General features: G+C 39.5%; 2 protein-coding genes across 4 annotated transcripts in view; one reads left to right on the top strand and one right to left on the bottom strand.

The window, feature by feature from the left end:
* Positions 1 to 1,893: 1,893 nt before the first annotated feature.
* LOC134789674 (myrosinase 1-like) lies at positions 1,894 to 9,925 on the top strand. Of its 2 annotated transcripts, XM_063760270.1 has the most exons (10): positions 1,894 to 2,006; positions 4,041 to 4,094; positions 4,352 to 4,440; positions 5,013 to 5,205; positions 5,545 to 5,716; positions 5,905 to 6,112; positions 6,386 to 6,480; positions 6,730 to 7,032; positions 7,467 to 7,708; positions 9,789 to 9,925. In XM_063760270.1, the coding sequence occupies exons 1-10, from the start codon at positions 1,960 to 1,962 to the stop codon at positions 9,919 to 9,921; spliced, it is 1,536 nt and encodes a 511-aa protein (XP_063616340.1). In that variant the 5' UTR covers positions 1,894 to 1,959; the 3' UTR covers positions 9,922 to 9,925. The 2 variants fall into 2 exon arrangements, with proteins under 2 accessions (XP_063616340.1, XP_063616341.1); XM_063760271.1 differs by lacking the exon at positions 4,041 to 4,094 and having other exon boundaries at positions 1,908 to 2,006.
* A 1,736-nt stretch (positions 9,926 to 11,661) lies between these two features.
* Positions 11,662 to 17,068, bottom strand: part of LOC134789694 (proton-coupled zinc antiporter SLC30A2-like) — a 54,195-nt gene continuing 48,788 nt past the window's right edge. For both annotated transcript variants that reach the window (XM_063760306.1, XM_063760309.1), the window contains exons 8-10: positions 16,406 to 16,537; positions 15,707 to 15,815; positions 11,662 to 14,603 (exon numbers count right to left, since the gene is read on the bottom strand). In XM_063760306.1, the coding sequence (XP_063616376.1) occupies positions 14,458 to 14,603; positions 15,707 to 15,815; positions 16,406 to 16,537 (387 nt within the window). In that variant the 3' untranslated portion in view covers positions 11,662 to 14,457. The remainder of the gene's footprint in view (positions 14,604 to 15,706; positions 15,816 to 16,405; positions 16,538 to 17,068) is intronic.

Here is a 17,068-nt window from a genome sequence, read left to right as displayed (position 1 = left end):
CAGACCCCCCCCCTAATTTGAAATGACGTAATTTATGAATAGCCCCATATCATTATTTTTTCTTTTTAAATTCGAGAGCAGTTCATAAATTTTTAAAGATACGATAACACAATATAAAACAAAGTAGCAGGAGCAATTTTCTTTCATTACTATACCTACTTCGCGTTTTAATTAAAAAGTTCCGATTATGTGAAATAAGAGTTGTCCAGGGGACAACTTTTAGGGAAATATTGCGAAATTTCGTAAGTACATATATGCCATATATAAAGATATAAAATTATACTGCATTGTTTAATTAATGTAAGTAAAATAATTGTTTAATATAGTGGTCCAGGGGACAGGGCAGATTTGGGCTTGTGAATTTCTTTCGTCAAATTCACTTAATTCTTAAAGAAACAGCTCTGCTTTATACATTATCATAAACAAGAGGAAATTATCTTTTAAATAAAATATATAAATATGGACAATAAGAAAAATAAATAAAATCCATAATTTCATCATGTGGTAATTTAAAAGTTGATTCACCCACCTACTATTTTTGGCAGCCGGAAAGCGGCAACTCCGTTTAGCACAGCGTGCCGAAAGTAGACGCTTTCCGGCCGTAGAACGAATAGGTAATAAATTTACTTACTTTATTTATTAACTTATGCCAATGTGAATAAATGTAGCAACAGGCAGTAATATGGTTGGAAGTAATCTTTTGCAGACAAGGCAACATAGCAAGTAGAAAAATGTAAAAACATAAAGTTTTAGAAACATGCAGGAAAAAAAAGAATTAAGCAACTGAACTCGCATGAAGCAAAGCTCTATAACTGAAAATTGAACTTACTCAGGTTCAGGTGTGGGAGACTCGAACACAATTTGAACTATTTTTTAAATAAATATAATATTGTATATATAATTATGAGATGTGTAGTTTTTGACACTTTTTTAGGGTTCCGTACCCAAAGGGTAAAACGGGACCCTATTACTAAGACTTCGCTGTCCGTCCGTCCGTCCGTCCGTCCGTCCGTCCGTCCGTCCGTCTGTCCGTCCGTCCGTCCGTCCGTCCGTCCGTCCGTCTGTCACCAGGCTGTATCTCACGAACCGTGATAGCTAGACAGTTGAAATTTTCACAGATGATGTATTTCTGTTGCCGCTATAACAACAAATACTAAAAACAGAATAAAATAAAGATTTAAATGGGGCTCCCATACAACAAACGTGATTTTTGACCAAAGTTAAGCAACGTCGGGAGTGGTCAGTACTTGGATGGGTGACCGTTTTTTTTTTGCTTTTTTTTTTGTTTTTTTTTTTTATATGGTACGGAACCCTTCGTGCGCGAGTCCGACTCGCACTTGCCCGATTTTTTGGAAAATAAAGTATCACAGACTCCACCTACCCATATAACGCAAGACCCTTTATTAATATGATGCACCTAGCCAAATAACTTCATATAAATTAAGAATTTAATTAAACACAACGCATAAAACGAATGAACTGACTTTGATAAGTCTAAGAGCCAGCGCTAGAAAGTCTGTTTTAAAAAAAACCGTATCCACATCAATTTAAGGATGACACGTCAGAACGATCCGGGTCCGAGCTGAGACTTCCGACACTTCGTTTTATATGAGTAATCGGTGATCACGTGATGCTTTCTAAGTTTCTATAGAAAATTGAAGTGTCGGAGGCCTCGGCCCGGACCCGGACTGTTCTAGCGTGACTCATTATCTACTGGTTTAAGAGCTACGGTGCCACAGGCAGGCAGGCGTGTGTGTGTATGTACAGGTATACACATAGCGGTCAAACTTAGTTATAACGCCCCTTTTGCGTGAGGGGTTAAAAACACTTCAATATCTTTTCGCACTGCTACTTACTTCTATTGCAGACCGTATAATACGGCGTTGTTATTGTTAAGTACACGTAATGTCATAAGTTATCGTTCACTGCTCGGTCGGTCGCGGCGACAGACAGACGGACATGTCGCGATACGGCGTGTTACTCAGTTTGGCGGTCATATGGATCGGGTGAGATTATATTTACTTTTCGTTTCTTATGCTCTGAAAGTGTGTTTATCTATAAAGCGGGTTAATTAATATTTTTTTACGATGTGCAATGGATATTTAGGTTCAAAATAGATTTGTCGTTCCATTTTTTTTTGTTTTGGCGTTTCATTTCCATTCCATAAAATAATGATCCTTTTCCTTAGGTGGGTAATTATTGAAAGTTACCTCAAGAAATACCACGAGCTTATACAATATTTTGTTCCATGTTTCATAAAATACACATGTGTTTTACTTTCCTCGTATTCCAAATGAAAAGCAGATATTCAACTCGAGTGAAAGCACCCATTTCATCCCTTGGTTAGCAATCTACTATTAATAGGTACTTTTATCTACCTAAGAGATGTTTGTGTTTTAATGTGCCGTGCTAAAGTTTCACAAATTGCTAAATTTCCACATGCAATTATTTAGAAAACATGAGTGTCATATTTTTTATGGGGAACAAAATATCCCGTTTCCAAAAAGCAATTTTCTTTATTATTATTAGTTATCGTCAAATTTCCGAGAACGTTTCTAACTTTTTGGAAACTCTCCTCAACTTACACATATGTAGTGCCGTTACGTAGATTAATGTTGTTGTAAATAAATAAAGTGGCAAAACCAAGCCAATTATTAATGTATTCTTATTATATTTGCTTGTATGTAAATTCAATGTTGACGTGTAAAAGTGCCTTTGTGGCCTATTTGCTGAATGAATGTTGAAGTTTGAAAATGTTGAAGTTTGAAGTTCAAGTTCCTAACTACACATAATGAAGACAGTCTCAAACAAAAATCCTAAAAATTACATATACTTAACGTACCTAGTCCCTATTAGTGGCACTAGACCTAGAGTGACCAACAGGATCCATAGATGGCGCAAGCATAATAGGTTTTACCTGTGGCCATAAGACCAAAAAAAATAATACTCTAGGTATTAGTGAGATTCACAGGTAAAAGTACTTCGATCGGCCAATCCCACTAAGTAGGTATTTACTTTCGTTTCTGGGGCCGATTTTTTAATTTCGACTGCTCGCTTTCGTATAAGTATTTCGTTTAATATCTCCACTACTAGGCATTTAAAATCTATTAATAGAATGGAAAACGAAAGGTCAATACCACTAGATTCCCAATTTCTATCACTCGTATTTCAAAAATTAGCATTTCACCGTTTTTCACCGATTAAAATCAAATAAAAAAAATCGATCGTGATAAAATCAAGCGATCGAAATTCAAACTTCGCCTCCCTGATATATGGAACGTATGGAACATAATAAAGATCGAGTATACAAGTATTACCGACAAAGTTACCGAGGGGTGCGGACAAGAAGTCAAGGTCAATGACCTAATTACTAGTGCTGCGATGCCATAACCACTATAATTGATAAGCTCACGACGCTACTGATAACCGTAACAAGTGACGTAACGTTGGTCTACTCTGTAACTCAATAAAGAAACAATTAACGATTTTTAACAGATTTGTATTAGTTATTTGTTTTACAAGGGGCAAAGTTGTTGTTTAACCGCTCGTGCTAATATTGATACCCGAGCAAGTGAAAGATTCCAAAATTGAACCACGAGCGTAGCGAGTGGTTCGAAAAATGGAATCTTGAGCGTTGCGAGGGTTTCAAAGCACGAGGGTTAAACAAAATTTGCCCCTGACTGAAACACAAAATTTTTCACCACACCAACCCGAGGCAAATATTAAATGTAAAATATCAAACAAAATCAAACCAAATCAAATTCAAATGAATGTTATTAAATATTTATCATTCAAAATCATCATTTGAAAGTCAATTCTGCCAGCAAACGTAAAAAAACAACTCAAAATTTGCATTTAATTACTTTGCCTTACATGTGAATTAGGTACCTACTGATAGCAAAGTGCAACTTTGCTATCCGTTTTTGAAGTGCAAAGTAAGCCTTTCCGAGCTGGTGTGGTGAAAACAAATTTACTTATGACCCGACTTGACTTTCGTTGTTCTTGAGTATATTATTTTGTTTTTAATCTGTCTTATCCAGGAATCCAGGTGAGCTCGTTAGACTGCAGAAAAGCGAGAACATTATAAGCTACAAGTAAGTAAATTATACGTATTTACAGCCAACTGCAAGAATAACGAAAAAGCTTCTTAAATGTATTGAGATTTAGCTTAAATACCATGCACTGTCACATTCGCTCATTCATTCATTCACTACCGGTCTTTATTAGTTAAGTGTTAAGTACTTACTCAAAGTGTGTAATCAATTAATCAACCTCAACTCTCCTGCCGATCCCTATATCAGAGATAACCTGTCTACAGTTATTTTTTAATGAATCTATCTTGTCCATGCAGTCCTGCGCAGCTATGCTTCTCCAACAAAAGCTTTGTATTCGGAGTGGCCACCGCAGCCTATCAGATCGAGGGCGGATGGAACGCTTCAGGTAGGTACTTAACTTACTTTTCCAATGCATTTTATAGGATTCAGTGGCCATTCTCTCTCTCTTCTTCAACGAGTATGCGCCGACTATTGGACAAACCTACGTCTCTCCGATTTCCCCAAGCACAAGTCGGGCTGCTTGGTATTAGGGGTGCTACGTGCTTGGTTCCCACCTTTAGAATGGAGCCCTGTAGGCCTTTCGTATATTTATCCAACGAGCAAGCGAAACGAAGTGATGTTCTTATAGGTATTCAAATTAGAATGCAGCTGGCTAAGTTTATTATAAAAACTTTTAAAAAAGCCAGTAAAAGTAAAAAGATCAATCAAGGGGATTATGGAGCTTTTAAGGGATTTTGATAATTGTAAATGGAAGGAAGCAAGGTGCCTGGGTAAGGGTAGTTATTAGCGCAAGTTTTGTCATACTGGCTGTGTGAGAGATCATACAAAAGAAATCAGATGATGAGATGACGATGAACGATAGAGAAGTATAGAAGAAGAAAACATGCTGCGCCGACCCCAAGTAAATGAGAAAAGGGCGAATGATGAATGATATTGTTCTTACTGATACTTTTGTAGGCAAGAGTGAAAGCATCTGGGATCGCTACACGCACACCCACCCGGAGCGAGTCTACGACCACCAGAACGCCGACGTGGCCGCGGACTCGTACCACAGGCTCAAGGAGGACGTGCGGCTGATGAGGACCCTGGGCGTGCAGTTCTACCGGTTCTCTATCTCCTGGCCAAGGATACTGCCGGAAGGATTCAATAAGTAAACATTTTGCCTATGTAAACCCTTAAATGGAAGAATACTTAATTATGACTTTAACAGCACTTGTTTGCCTAAGATAACCGCTCTTTTATCGTCTGTCATCTTCTAGCAAATAGGTAAGTATTGTAAGTGCGACAGTGACGCACGTTATGATAAAAGTTCAGCATTCATATGCGACTGATTAAAGCATTTAAGGCTAATACAATAACAGCTTGTGGAATGTATACGAAGTCAAGAATTTTAAGATAAAGCTCTTCTCAATCCTGCTATTGTATTAAATTTCACAACTTCATACTGAGTACTGACGTCCGTCCACCATTTTCTATAATTTTCTCACAGTAAAATCAATGAAGATGGCGTCCGCTACTACAACGAGCTTCTCGACGAGTTGGAGAAGAACAAGATTGGAGCCTTAGTGACCATGTACCACTGGGACCTCCCGCAGTCTCTCCAGGACCTTGGAGGCTGGACCAATCCCATTATGGCTGACTACTTCGTTGACTACGCTAGGGTATGTAGAAACTGCCTTAGATGGCAGAAATACTGCCTAATATATGTTCTATGTTCAAGATCCGGTAACCCTTACCAAGTACTAGTTACCCGAACGTCATCAACTATTAATGAAACTTCAGGCTTTTCCACCATGGATGTTTCTTGGCAGCTATATTCCTTCATGTTTTAAAAGTTCCTTTTCCCCAGGTCCTCTTCCAGACCTTCGGCGACCGTGTAAAAACCTGGCTAACCTTCAACGAACCCCTAACCTTCTGCCACGACGGCTACGGCGGTTGGGACGCGCCCGGCGGACACGCCAGCGGACTTGAAGACTATCTGTGCGCCCACACTGTTCTGCGGGCACATGGGATGGTGTATAGGATGTATAAGAAAGAATTTGATAAGGATCACCAAGGTGAGTTTTGAATCGACACACCTCCAGTTAGTAAGAAGTTCTTCTGATCAACTGAAGTCATATGTGGTACTTTGTATTGAATTGATTGAATTTTCGCGCAGTCTGTACGTAATTCTGGACATTCTTGGTCTTTACGTTTTTGTGACTTATAATTTGAGTAACGCGTATTGAACTCAATACTTTGGGAAATGTTGGGCCAAGTTCTGGCTCATTTGAGTCTTCAGTCTATGAACGGATCAATGGTTTTGTGATTAAGTGAAAAATTGGTTCCAGGCCATGTGGGGATCGCTCTGGACACGCCGTGGATGGAGCCAGCCTCTCCGTCCGTCGCGGACAAGGCTGCTGCTGAAACTGCAAGGCAATTCCTAGTTAGTAACATTATTACGATTTTATTTCTATAACGTATGTAAAGTGTAGATGTTATGGAAAGTATTAAAAAAAACTGCAGAATAGTAAACTATCGTCAAATCAATGAGTTAACTAACTCTACCTTAGTATCTCATAGTCTATAGACGTTGTAAGTAGGTGACATTTCCAAACTTTTTCATTGCAAAGTCAATGACATATAGCGTAGGGGGTTTTAAAAAAAGTTAATTTAATATTATTCCCTTTCACAGTTCGGCTGGTTCGCGCACCCGATCTTCTCCAGCCAGGGCGACTACCCCCCAATAATGCGTCAACGAATCGACACCATCTCTAGGCGCCAGAAATTCGCCCGCTCCCGACTCCCCTCCTTCACCGAAGAAGAAATCCTGAACATACGAGGATCGTACGACTTTCTAGGCCTTAATCACTATACAACCAACTTGGCGAGGCCTGGGCCTGGGAAGATTAGTTTGAAGCCGAGCTATGATGACGATATGGGGGTTAAGTTGACGGTGAACCCGAAATGGCCGAAGAGTAATTCTACATGGTTGAGGGTGAGTTTACAAAGGTTACATTTCATACTAGGTACTTAGTCTAGACGCTTATTAGCACGATAGTTATGTTTATTCTGAGGTAAATTTTGTGCCTTGTTGTTTGTCACTACAGAACTCTAATTCTGAGCTTCTAGATTGCTCCCATTGTTTCAAAATCTAGTTGGTTTTAGGAGTTCCATCAGGGTTACATTTTATAGGTAGGTATGCTAATGGTTTAAGAATTTTGAAAACTTTCCTTAAAGACACCACTGCATGATATCTATGCTATTGCTAATACTTAACTCTAAGTAATCGTTATGCCCTAACAAGGTTTTACTTGATCCTCACATAGAGCATAGTCTTAAATCCTCACCATGAAGTTTTTTTAGGTTTCTTTCAATGTAAATTACCGACACCAGTGACGTTTTTTAGACTTAACTAAAACAATTCTCCAGGTTGTACCTTGGGGTTTCCGCAAGACCCTGAACTGGATCAAAAATACCTACAACAACCCCCCCGTGGTCGTCACAGAGAACGGGGTGTCCCTCGAGAAAGGTCTAGACGACGCCAAACGGGTTAACTACATCGACAGCTACCTGAGGTCCCTACACGCTGCGATTTATAAAGATGGATGCGATGTGGTGGGATACACGCATTGGTCCCTATTAGACAACTATGAGTGGATGAGAGGATTCTCGTACGTATTTTTTTCTCTTACACTAACACTAAGTTGCTGCTCCTTTCTCTTTCTCTAACACTAATTTTACTGCTTCTAAGGCCGTCCAACTTCACACACACGCCAAGTTACTGCTTCGAAGTCCAAACTTTTTACCGTCACTTCGTAATAGGTTTTACAGGGTGCAAGTAAACTACCTATTTATTTACTAAAAATATGATTGAGAAGCTATGGAGCCACGTAAATAAAAGTAACTGAAAGTCATAAAAGCTCACTATAGAATAGAATAGAATTTCATTTAATCAAGTAGGATTTTATAATCTTTTGAATCTCTGAATTAAATTCTTTAACTGTATATGCCCGCTATTATCAGTTTCTAATTCTGGATACGAGTAGGTAATATGTAAACATCGACATTAGGCAACCTAAAATAATATTAAAAGCAGCATAAATAATATATTATAAATAAAAAGGTCTAGGATTGGCAGACGTTTATCCACATTGAATTTACAATGTCGTTATCTACTAGTACTCTGCAGATTTCAAACTAGTCCTGTTCTTGAACTTTACTCTAATTACGTTAATATATGCAACGATAACCACTGTAAACAATAATTAATTAAAATTATAAGTTATCAATGAGTAAACAATCATGAATACCACGATATTCGTGTTATAAAATGTAGGTATAGGTACCTAAAGTTAGACCAAGAAAAGTCTGCAGCGATTTTGATAGCCCGCGCAGTGCAAGTGTTATTTATAAGTACGTCATATTTTCATAGAAGTTTGACGTTTAAAAAAAACACTTGCACTGCGTGGGCTATCAAAATCTCTGCAGACTTTTCTTGGTCTAACTCTACAGCGAGCAACAAAAATGCATGGACAAAATGATGTATTAATTAATAGGTAGGTACGTCACATTTTCATAGAAGTTTGACGTTTAAAATAACACTTGCACTGCGTGGGCTATCAAAGTCTCTGCAGACTTTTCGTGGTCTAACTCTACGGCGAGCAATAAAGTTGCATGGACAAAATTATGTATGATTAATTTATTAACCCTTTGCACGCCTCGCCTATCATGTGCGGTGAGTCATCGTGGACCTTATCAGAATGCACATAAGTAGGTATTGGCACAGAATAAATAATAGTACTGCCGTACAGAAAGGAAACTTCCTACAAAACCGAAGTTTGACAGCGGTTCAGGGTTGAATCATGCTATCCCGTTCTAATATATGGCATTATCCCTTTCGGCTATATAGGGTTGTCAAAATTCAAGTGATTATCTTATCTGTGGTCGTACACGCAAAAGGAAGTCAAGTGGTGCCAACCCTAATAATTGCTCGGAGCAATGCTGAGCCGAGCGGAGCCGAGTTTGGCTGAAGTCAGGAGTACTCAGGAGTTTCGCATGGTCCCTGGTATTGGGCTGTAGCCGCGCGCGCCAGTTGATACCTAGTTCAAGTCTTTGGCGGAAAGGGTTGAGTGTCCATGCAATTTAGCCGGGTGCGCCTACTCCGTCTGTCAAAGTTTTCCTAGGTACCAGCTTAACGAATAGGGAGTATTACTGCAATGTTCTGCCGCTAGAGTGCAGCACTAATTTGTTTAGTAGGTAAACCATAGAGTAACTTATGCATACTAGGCCTTAAACAGTTTTTTGACAAGTTTTCAGTGTTTTCATTATGACATTGATGAATCAAGGTGGTTTGTTTACAGGTGGCTTACCGCGAATTGTGAAATTTCTTTATCTGCCTTCTCTATCGATGGGATAAGCAAGAGTGATAGAGAGGCAGAAACCGAACTTTCGATTGTCGTGTTTCACGGTAGGCCATGTGATTGACCTAGTGACGCATGATGTGTCATTGATGATGTCAATGAGGTTTGTTTACTGTATGTGCTAGTGGTGCCACCTAGGCAGAGCTTTGCCTAATATTCCCTATTACGTGACGTCGATTCCTATCTGTCCTTGATATAACTACGGGTATCCTGTGGAAGGAATTTGACTTGTGTGCCACTTCGTGCCTTGCCACAGTGACAATAAGAAAGCTAGCTTATATTTCTATCTAGATCGAATCACGCTGTCTCAAACATAATTTTCCATTTCCAGAGAGCGTTTCGGCCTGTTCGAGGTGGATTATTCGAGCCCGGATCGCACGCGCACCGCGCGCCGCTCTGCACACTACTACGCCACCGTCGCCAAGACTGGGTGTTTGCCCGACAAGCACAACTATGAATATTAAATGTTTTTTGTACAGAATGCGCGACTGCATTGTTTTACTTCAAAAATTTAAGGAATTTCTCGATTCGTCGGGTTGTGCTTCATAGAAAATTTTGTCCACTGAGTTATTTTTATAATATGTTCCCCGATTTTTTGAAGACGGCTGGAATCATCTGATATCAACATAAAGATATCCCGGCCGAATTTTAGTCATATTTTATTTAGCATTTTATTCGAGGATGTATTTTTTAGGGTTCCGTACCCAAAGGGTAAAACGGGACCCTATTACTAAGACTTCGCTGTCCGTCCGTCCGTCCGTCCGTCCGTCCGTCCGTCCGTCCGTCCGTCCGTCCGTCCGTCCGTCCGTCCGTCCGTCTGTCACCAGGCTGTATCTCACGAACCGTGATAGCTAGACAGTTGAAATTTTCACAGATGATGTATTTCTGTTGCCGCTATAACAACAAATACTAAAAACAGAATAAAATAAAGATTTAAATGGGGCTCCCATACAACAAACGTGATTTTTGACCAAAGTTAAGCAACGTCGGGAGTGGTCAGTACTTGGATGGGTGACCGTTTTTTTTTGCTTTTTTTTTGTTTTTTTTTTTTTGCATTATGGTACGGAACCCTTAGTGCGCGAGTCCGACTCGCACTTGCCCGGTTTTTTGTTCTACCTACAGCACAACCGAGGTTTGATTCCACGATTTTTAGGGTTCCGTACCCAAAGGGTAAAACGGGACCCTATTACTAAGACTTCGCTGTCCGTCCGTCCGTCCGTCCGTCCGTCCGTCCGTCTGTCACCAGGCTGTATCTCACGAACCGTGATAGCTAGACAGTTGAAATTTTCACAGATGATGTATTTCTGTTGCCGCTATAACAACAAATACTAAAAACGGAATAAAATAAAGATTTAAATGGGGCTCCCACACAACAAACGTGATTTTTGACCAAAGTTAAGCAACGTCGGGAGTGGTCAGTATTTGGATGGGTGACCGTTTTTTTTTTTGCTTTTTTTTTGTTTTTTTTTTTTTGCATTATGGTACGGAACCCTTCGTGCGCGAGTCCGACTCGCACTTGCCCGGTTTTTCCTTATTAGGGTTCCGTACCCAAAGGGTAAAACGGGACCCTATTACTAAGACTCCGCTGTCCGTCCGTCCGTCTGTCACCAGGCTGTATCTCACCAACCGTGATAGCTAGACAGTTGAAATTTTCACAGATGATGTATTTCTGTTGCCGCTATAACAACAAGTACTAAAAACAGAATAAAATAAAGATTTAAGTGGGACTCCCATACAACAAACGTGATTTTTGACCGAAGTTAAGCAACGTCGGGCGGGGTCAGTACTTGGATGGGTGACCGTTTTTTTTTTGCCGTTTTTTGCATTATGGTACGGAACCATTCGTGCGCGAGTCCGACTCGCACTTGCCCGGTTTTTTTGACCACACACATATGAAAGGTTAATAAATACTTGACAGTATGCTTAGAGGATAAAATCAAATGAAGACGCCTTGTCTGTAATTTTCCGTACAAAATAGTCTCCCGATTTTTGCGGGGGAGGGGCACGTCAAATGTACGTAACGTAAAAATAGCCATGTCAGATATTTAAACGTAAGACCATACCATACAATGAGTATGACCATTGGCCGCCTATTTTCGGCAGAGGGGAACGCCGGCTACTCCGTTTGGTTATATCCTCTAAGATTGTATGTGTCCAAAGGAATGTGATTTTTTGATAGAGAACAAGAATGAAAGATGAGTAAATAACTTCAGAAAATATATTTTCTGTTGAAATACATTACACGTGTTTGCTTATGCATTTGGAAGACTCAGTTCCTTCTAAGGGTACTTACATAATAACTATAATTAAAATTCATATAAATTAGATTATTTACTATAGTTTGATACAATTAATTCAAAATAGGCATTAATTATACATTAGAACGTGTGTTCTATACATGCAAAGACGCAGACTTGACATGAAATATAATTCTAAAAATGTATAAACCAGTGCTTCTAAGGCCACCCCATACTGGCGTCTCCCAACTTCCAAGCCTCGGCGTCTAGTCAACTGTATGGAAAATGGCGTCGCTGCGCAGTTGCGCCAACGTTGCGTCGAGCAGCAGCCAGAGTTGGCTAGACGCCGAGGCTTGGGGGACGCTAGTGGTGACTGTACAAGATTGCCTGTCATATAACAAAAGTGCGACCAAAGTTGGAATGATGTCAAGTGTCATTGATGGTATTCAATGTGACAGTCCACATCAAAAGGGACCTTATGGCGTATTACGTATTAGTATTAGCGCGCCCTTAACAATGGCGTAAGCGCCGACCGCCATAAGGTCCTTTTTGACGGACTGTCACAAATTCATATAAAATATGTGACTGCGTGAACCATTTGTTTTTTGAACAGTATATCCCAAGTTACAATCACCCACTGTATCCTCTAAATACACCTTTAAGGTATGGTGGGGGTAAGACTAACATATGTAGTTTATTTTGCTCGGAGCAAGACAAACAGTATGAGGATTGCATACAAGTGATAGTCTTACCCCGGCGATAGACTCACCCCACCCTACCTTACATTATTTTCCAATCCACTAACCGCGGAGGCAAACGGCCGTTGGCGGCCGCTGTGAAGCTCATGTTTTTTCGTTTATAGTCTGCCTCTCTCTTTTGCACACTTCATTTTAAATCTTTAAGCGTAAGCGATCTGTGGACGTGACGGAAATAATCAGAATCATGAATTCTATTTCTAGTATTTTAAGGCACATTTTACATTTTAGAACTTTGTAGATACACTTATATCTCTTTAGAGATAAATTTTCATCTAAGTTTACTTTATTAATATTACTAGCAAAGGCCTTTTTATTTGATTGCACAGTCTGGTCTGTTTCTTGATTATTAAGAAGTAATATATTTACATTGTTTCTATAACATCGATAGGAACTAGTTTATTCCTATAATAACTAGAATTATTTTTAACGCATACATTTTTCTATATTATCTAGATAATAATAAAGTGGTTATTGCTTTTAGGTATTTGAGCAATTTTGCTAATCATTATAATATCAACAAAGGCATTATAATATCACCTCATGCACATGTAAAAATTGCGCTAAAATACAATATAAACCTGCTCATATTTTTGGTATCCATAGTTTTTTGATGGGTACTTGTAGGTATATACACAAGTATTTGAATACAATTTTGAATAAATACATACAAATATAAATCGGTATATAAATAAGGCATGAATATTTTGTATTCATGTTGAATTATGATTTTCAAATTCTCCTGGTTGCCTTTTACAAGCAGAAAACTTAGTACGAAAATTATTGGTCTGGCTTGTAAGCTACAATACTAAATACAATTTTGATACTAAGTACTTTCAACTATACCAATCTATGTAATAATAAATACTGATTTATCATAAATTCGGATTTACGTAAAAAGGCTTAAAACTTCCATACTTTAACTGGATCGTAATAATTACATAAAATGTAAATTTAACCAAAAAGCAATGTCGTTAAGGAAATTGCTACTTTTTTTATTGCGATTCGCGACCAAATAAAAATAGCTTGTTGGAGTCGCCCTCGTTTCGGTCGAAATTAAGATTAAAATAAAGCACAGATTTGTGAAAATAAGACAACTGAATCAAAATCGGCCCAGTTGCTTTTCAGCTAATCTCAAACTGACAGGACAAATAGTGTCTATATTTTTTTCAAATTATGTACTCTTCTTTAAAATAAAAATAGTTTTAAGTTCAAAATTTAAGCGACCCCTGTTAATAGACATGCTAAATATTTATTTTAGACTCCTGTTTCAATATCCTTCTACATTGCCTTTCGTTTCGACGCTAGAACTTCAATTTGACTAATGAGTGTATATTGAATTGGACTTTATTTCAACTACAATACGATATACTTTAAATTATGGCTTTCCATCACAGAAGGGTTCTGCTTCAAGTGCAATATGGTTCTTTTTATCTGAAATTCCAACAGAAATTCTGATATAAAGGCGAAGAAGCATAAAGATAGAGAAAGGTCTTGGTATGGAAAGTCACAATTATTGAACTAATGACAACGCCATTTTACAGTGATAACAATACTCTTTTCACATCACCTATTCGGAAAAGGGCTTTTTCTTCCCCGCTAGGAGGGATCATAGTGGCACTTTTCCTCCCTGCTAGGGGGGATCAAAGTGGCACTTTTCTGTTCTAGGACACTGTTTTTGTTATTTTTTGCATTCTTTTTTTAGCTTGAATAATATTTTGAAACATAATCATTTGTGTCAACACTAAGATTTTTTTTATTTTCCTCATAGTTGATGTGAAAAGCAGTATGTGTCACACGGTATCAAAATTATTTCGTCTTGGGTGTTAACACTTAACGTTAGGCGTTAACAAATGTACGCCCTTGACGGAAATATATCATTTTGATCCCTTGTAACACAAACTAGGTACTGTAAATGTCCTGCCTTTTAACGGCTTAAAAATAAACGAATGGTCAGCCAACATCGGCAATGGAGTAGGCAAGTCTACTTTACAACAACAGTAGGGACTCACGCCTGCGGCATCTTGCACTGGCCACAGGACTCCATGCCGTCGCTGAACTCCTCGATCTGGAGCGTCATCTCGAAGAAGTTGTATTTGTCGTGGACCAGCCGCGTCGCTTGTTCTAGGACTTTCTGTGGACTCACTCCGGTGCCTGGAAGGTTAAAGAAGGGTTATAGTAGATTGTTAACCAAGGGCTGGTGCACTGGAGCACTGGTGGCCTACCGGTAAAGGCTCCAGTACACAGTGGTCAAGGATGGTCCATGCCAAGCCATGCTTTGCAATGCGCAACTGTAGGCCTATATCACGCAGATGTTCACACAATGGTGCATCAAAAAAAATTGTAGGCTCTGATTGATATAAATCTATAAACTGAAGTCTCTTCATTGCTCCACGATAATGACATTTTGGGCTATCAACATTTAATCAAGCGGTCAAAAATTCAAGAAACTAAACAAAGAATGGCGACTGTGTGAACACCACAGGCCACGGTACGCCACGATTCCTTTGAAGTGTGCCAAAACAACCGACAACTTCCCGATTGCTCACGACGGCTGACAACTGACGGCCAGTCGTCCGCCATTGTATACCATTGCCCCCTGTACACAATGGCGACGGCGTGGCATGGCCCATCCTTCACCACTGTGTACTGGGGCCTTAAGAGCGTGCAACTTTCAATCCGGAGGTCGCGGGTTCAAACCCCGGCGAATTATGTACGAAATATCATTTGATATTTACCAGTCGCTTTTCGGTGAAGGAAAACATCGTGAGGAAACCGGACTAATCCCAATAAGGTCTAGTTTACTCTCTGTGTTGGAAGGTCAGATGGCAGTCGCTTACGGAAAAACAATTAGAGCCTACGCCAATTCTTGGGATCAGTCGCCAAGCGGACCCCGGGCTCCCTTGAGCCGTAGCAAAATGCCGGGTCAGCGCGAGGAAGATGATGAGATTGTTAACCAAGGGATGAAAGGTACTCATTTCAGTCGGAGTAGTTTGGTGCTCGAACGCAGTGAGAGCGTCAATAGTCCGAGTCTGATATTGACTACATAAAAAAAAAGTACGACTTTACTTTTCTTTCATGAATATTTGACATGATAAACTCATTTGGATCATAATTGACCGTAGTTATGCAGAAAACGACCAACATTTTTTTATCAATGCAGAAAGCGACCAAAGCTGCTGAGTTAGGGTGTAAGTCACATTGACAAATATAAAAAGTTGGTCGCTTTCTACAGAACTACGGTCAATTGTACTTACGAATGGCTAAATGGGCCGACAGGGCAGTTTTATCGAGTGATAGCGCCCACATGCGCAGATTGTGGACACGAACGACGCCGGGCAGAGTTAGGAACGTGTTCGCCACCTCCTGCAAAAGATAATGGGACATTTAGGATTAAAGGCACACAGGTTTCTTATACGACGGCAAAAGCGCCTACTCTGTCTCTTTAGGTACTTAAATAAAAGTAAACAAATAATTTGTACATTTTCAGGTAGTTATAATATTTATTGATTAACCAACCAAATACAAAACCACCTGGATCTGTCACTGAACGACCTGACTTTAACCTACGTCATTTGATCATGTAATGTTAACTGGCTTCTTAAGCCATTTGAGGGTAGATTTTGTTTACTCTTTTTTAAATACCTAAAGATACAGACTATAGAACATGCACGTGAATATTGGGTCCGCCAGATCCCATCGTGGGGACATGCTGTCCCTATGGCCGCTGAGGCAGTGATCTTTGAGAACGCAGAAGGTTCCAAACATTCGACTATTGCAGGGAACTGAATGAACTGGTAAATTGGAGATTCCTGGAGTGTCCATCTTATGATGTTGATGCCTGCAAAATCTACTTCTTATGAAGAGCCGATGATCTGGTCAAAGTAATGATTGGATGAAGGCACCAGTTAGAGATCCTTGGAACGTATGTTCAGTAGTTTGGTATGAGGATATACCTGGAAGTCTAGTCCTCTAGGGGAGCCCTCCATGAGCACCAGCAGGGTTTCCTTGATGATGTTGAAGGTAGTGAACAGCACCAGAACCGAGAACAGGAACGTGCAGATCGGGTCCACCAGGTCCCATGACGGCTGTGGGACAAATAATTTTATTATACAGAATTTAGGTTTAGATTCAAGTACTTAACAATCCGAGGAAAAGATTTAATAAAATCAACTGTTTTTAGAGTTCCGTACCTCAAAAGGCAAAAACGGAACCATTATACGATCACTCGTGCGTCTGTCTGTCTGTCCGTCCGACCCGTACGTGTTGAATAAAATACACAAAATAGTTCTTTACCTATAGATGACAGGAAAACCTATTAGAAATGTGCAGTCAGTGCAATGTGGGACGATAAAAAATCTACATTGTCAAAAAATAGGTAATGTACGGAACCCTTGGAACGCGAGTCCGACTCGCACTTGACCGGTTTTTTTTAAGTTCACTCTATTTAGTTTATACTATATTATCTTGAAGTAAATAACAATGGTGGCTACTAAAACGCCGTACGTCTATAAAAGTCTCCCTAAACGTGGATGAAGGCTGCTCGCACGTTGAAGTTCTCTCTCTGGTCGTGCTGGTCAAATGTGAACCCTACATCTATACCCATATAGCTCTTATTA

This window comes from Cydia splendana, chromosome 4 (assembly GCF_910591565.1).
Source record: "Cydia splendana chromosome 4, ilCydSple1.2, whole genome shotgun sequence".
NCBI classification, from domain to species: Eukaryota; Metazoa; Arthropoda; class Insecta; order Lepidoptera; family Tortricidae; genus Cydia; species Cydia splendana.
This window is presented reverse-complemented; position numbering and strand designations above follow the sequence as displayed.

Coding starts and splice junctions, on each gene's coding strand:
- LOC134789674 (XM_063760270.1), top strand. CDS start 1,960: ATGTCGCGATACGGCGTGTTACTCAGTTTGGCGGTCATATGGATCGG. Junction 4,095..4,351: donor GAGAACATTATAAGCTACAA/GTAAGTAAATTA, acceptor TTGTCCATGCAG/TCCTGCGCAGCTATGCTTCT. Junction 6,481..6,729: donor AAACTGCAAGGCAATTCCTA/GTTAGTAACATT, acceptor TCCCTTTCACAG/TTCGGCTGGTTCGCGCACCC.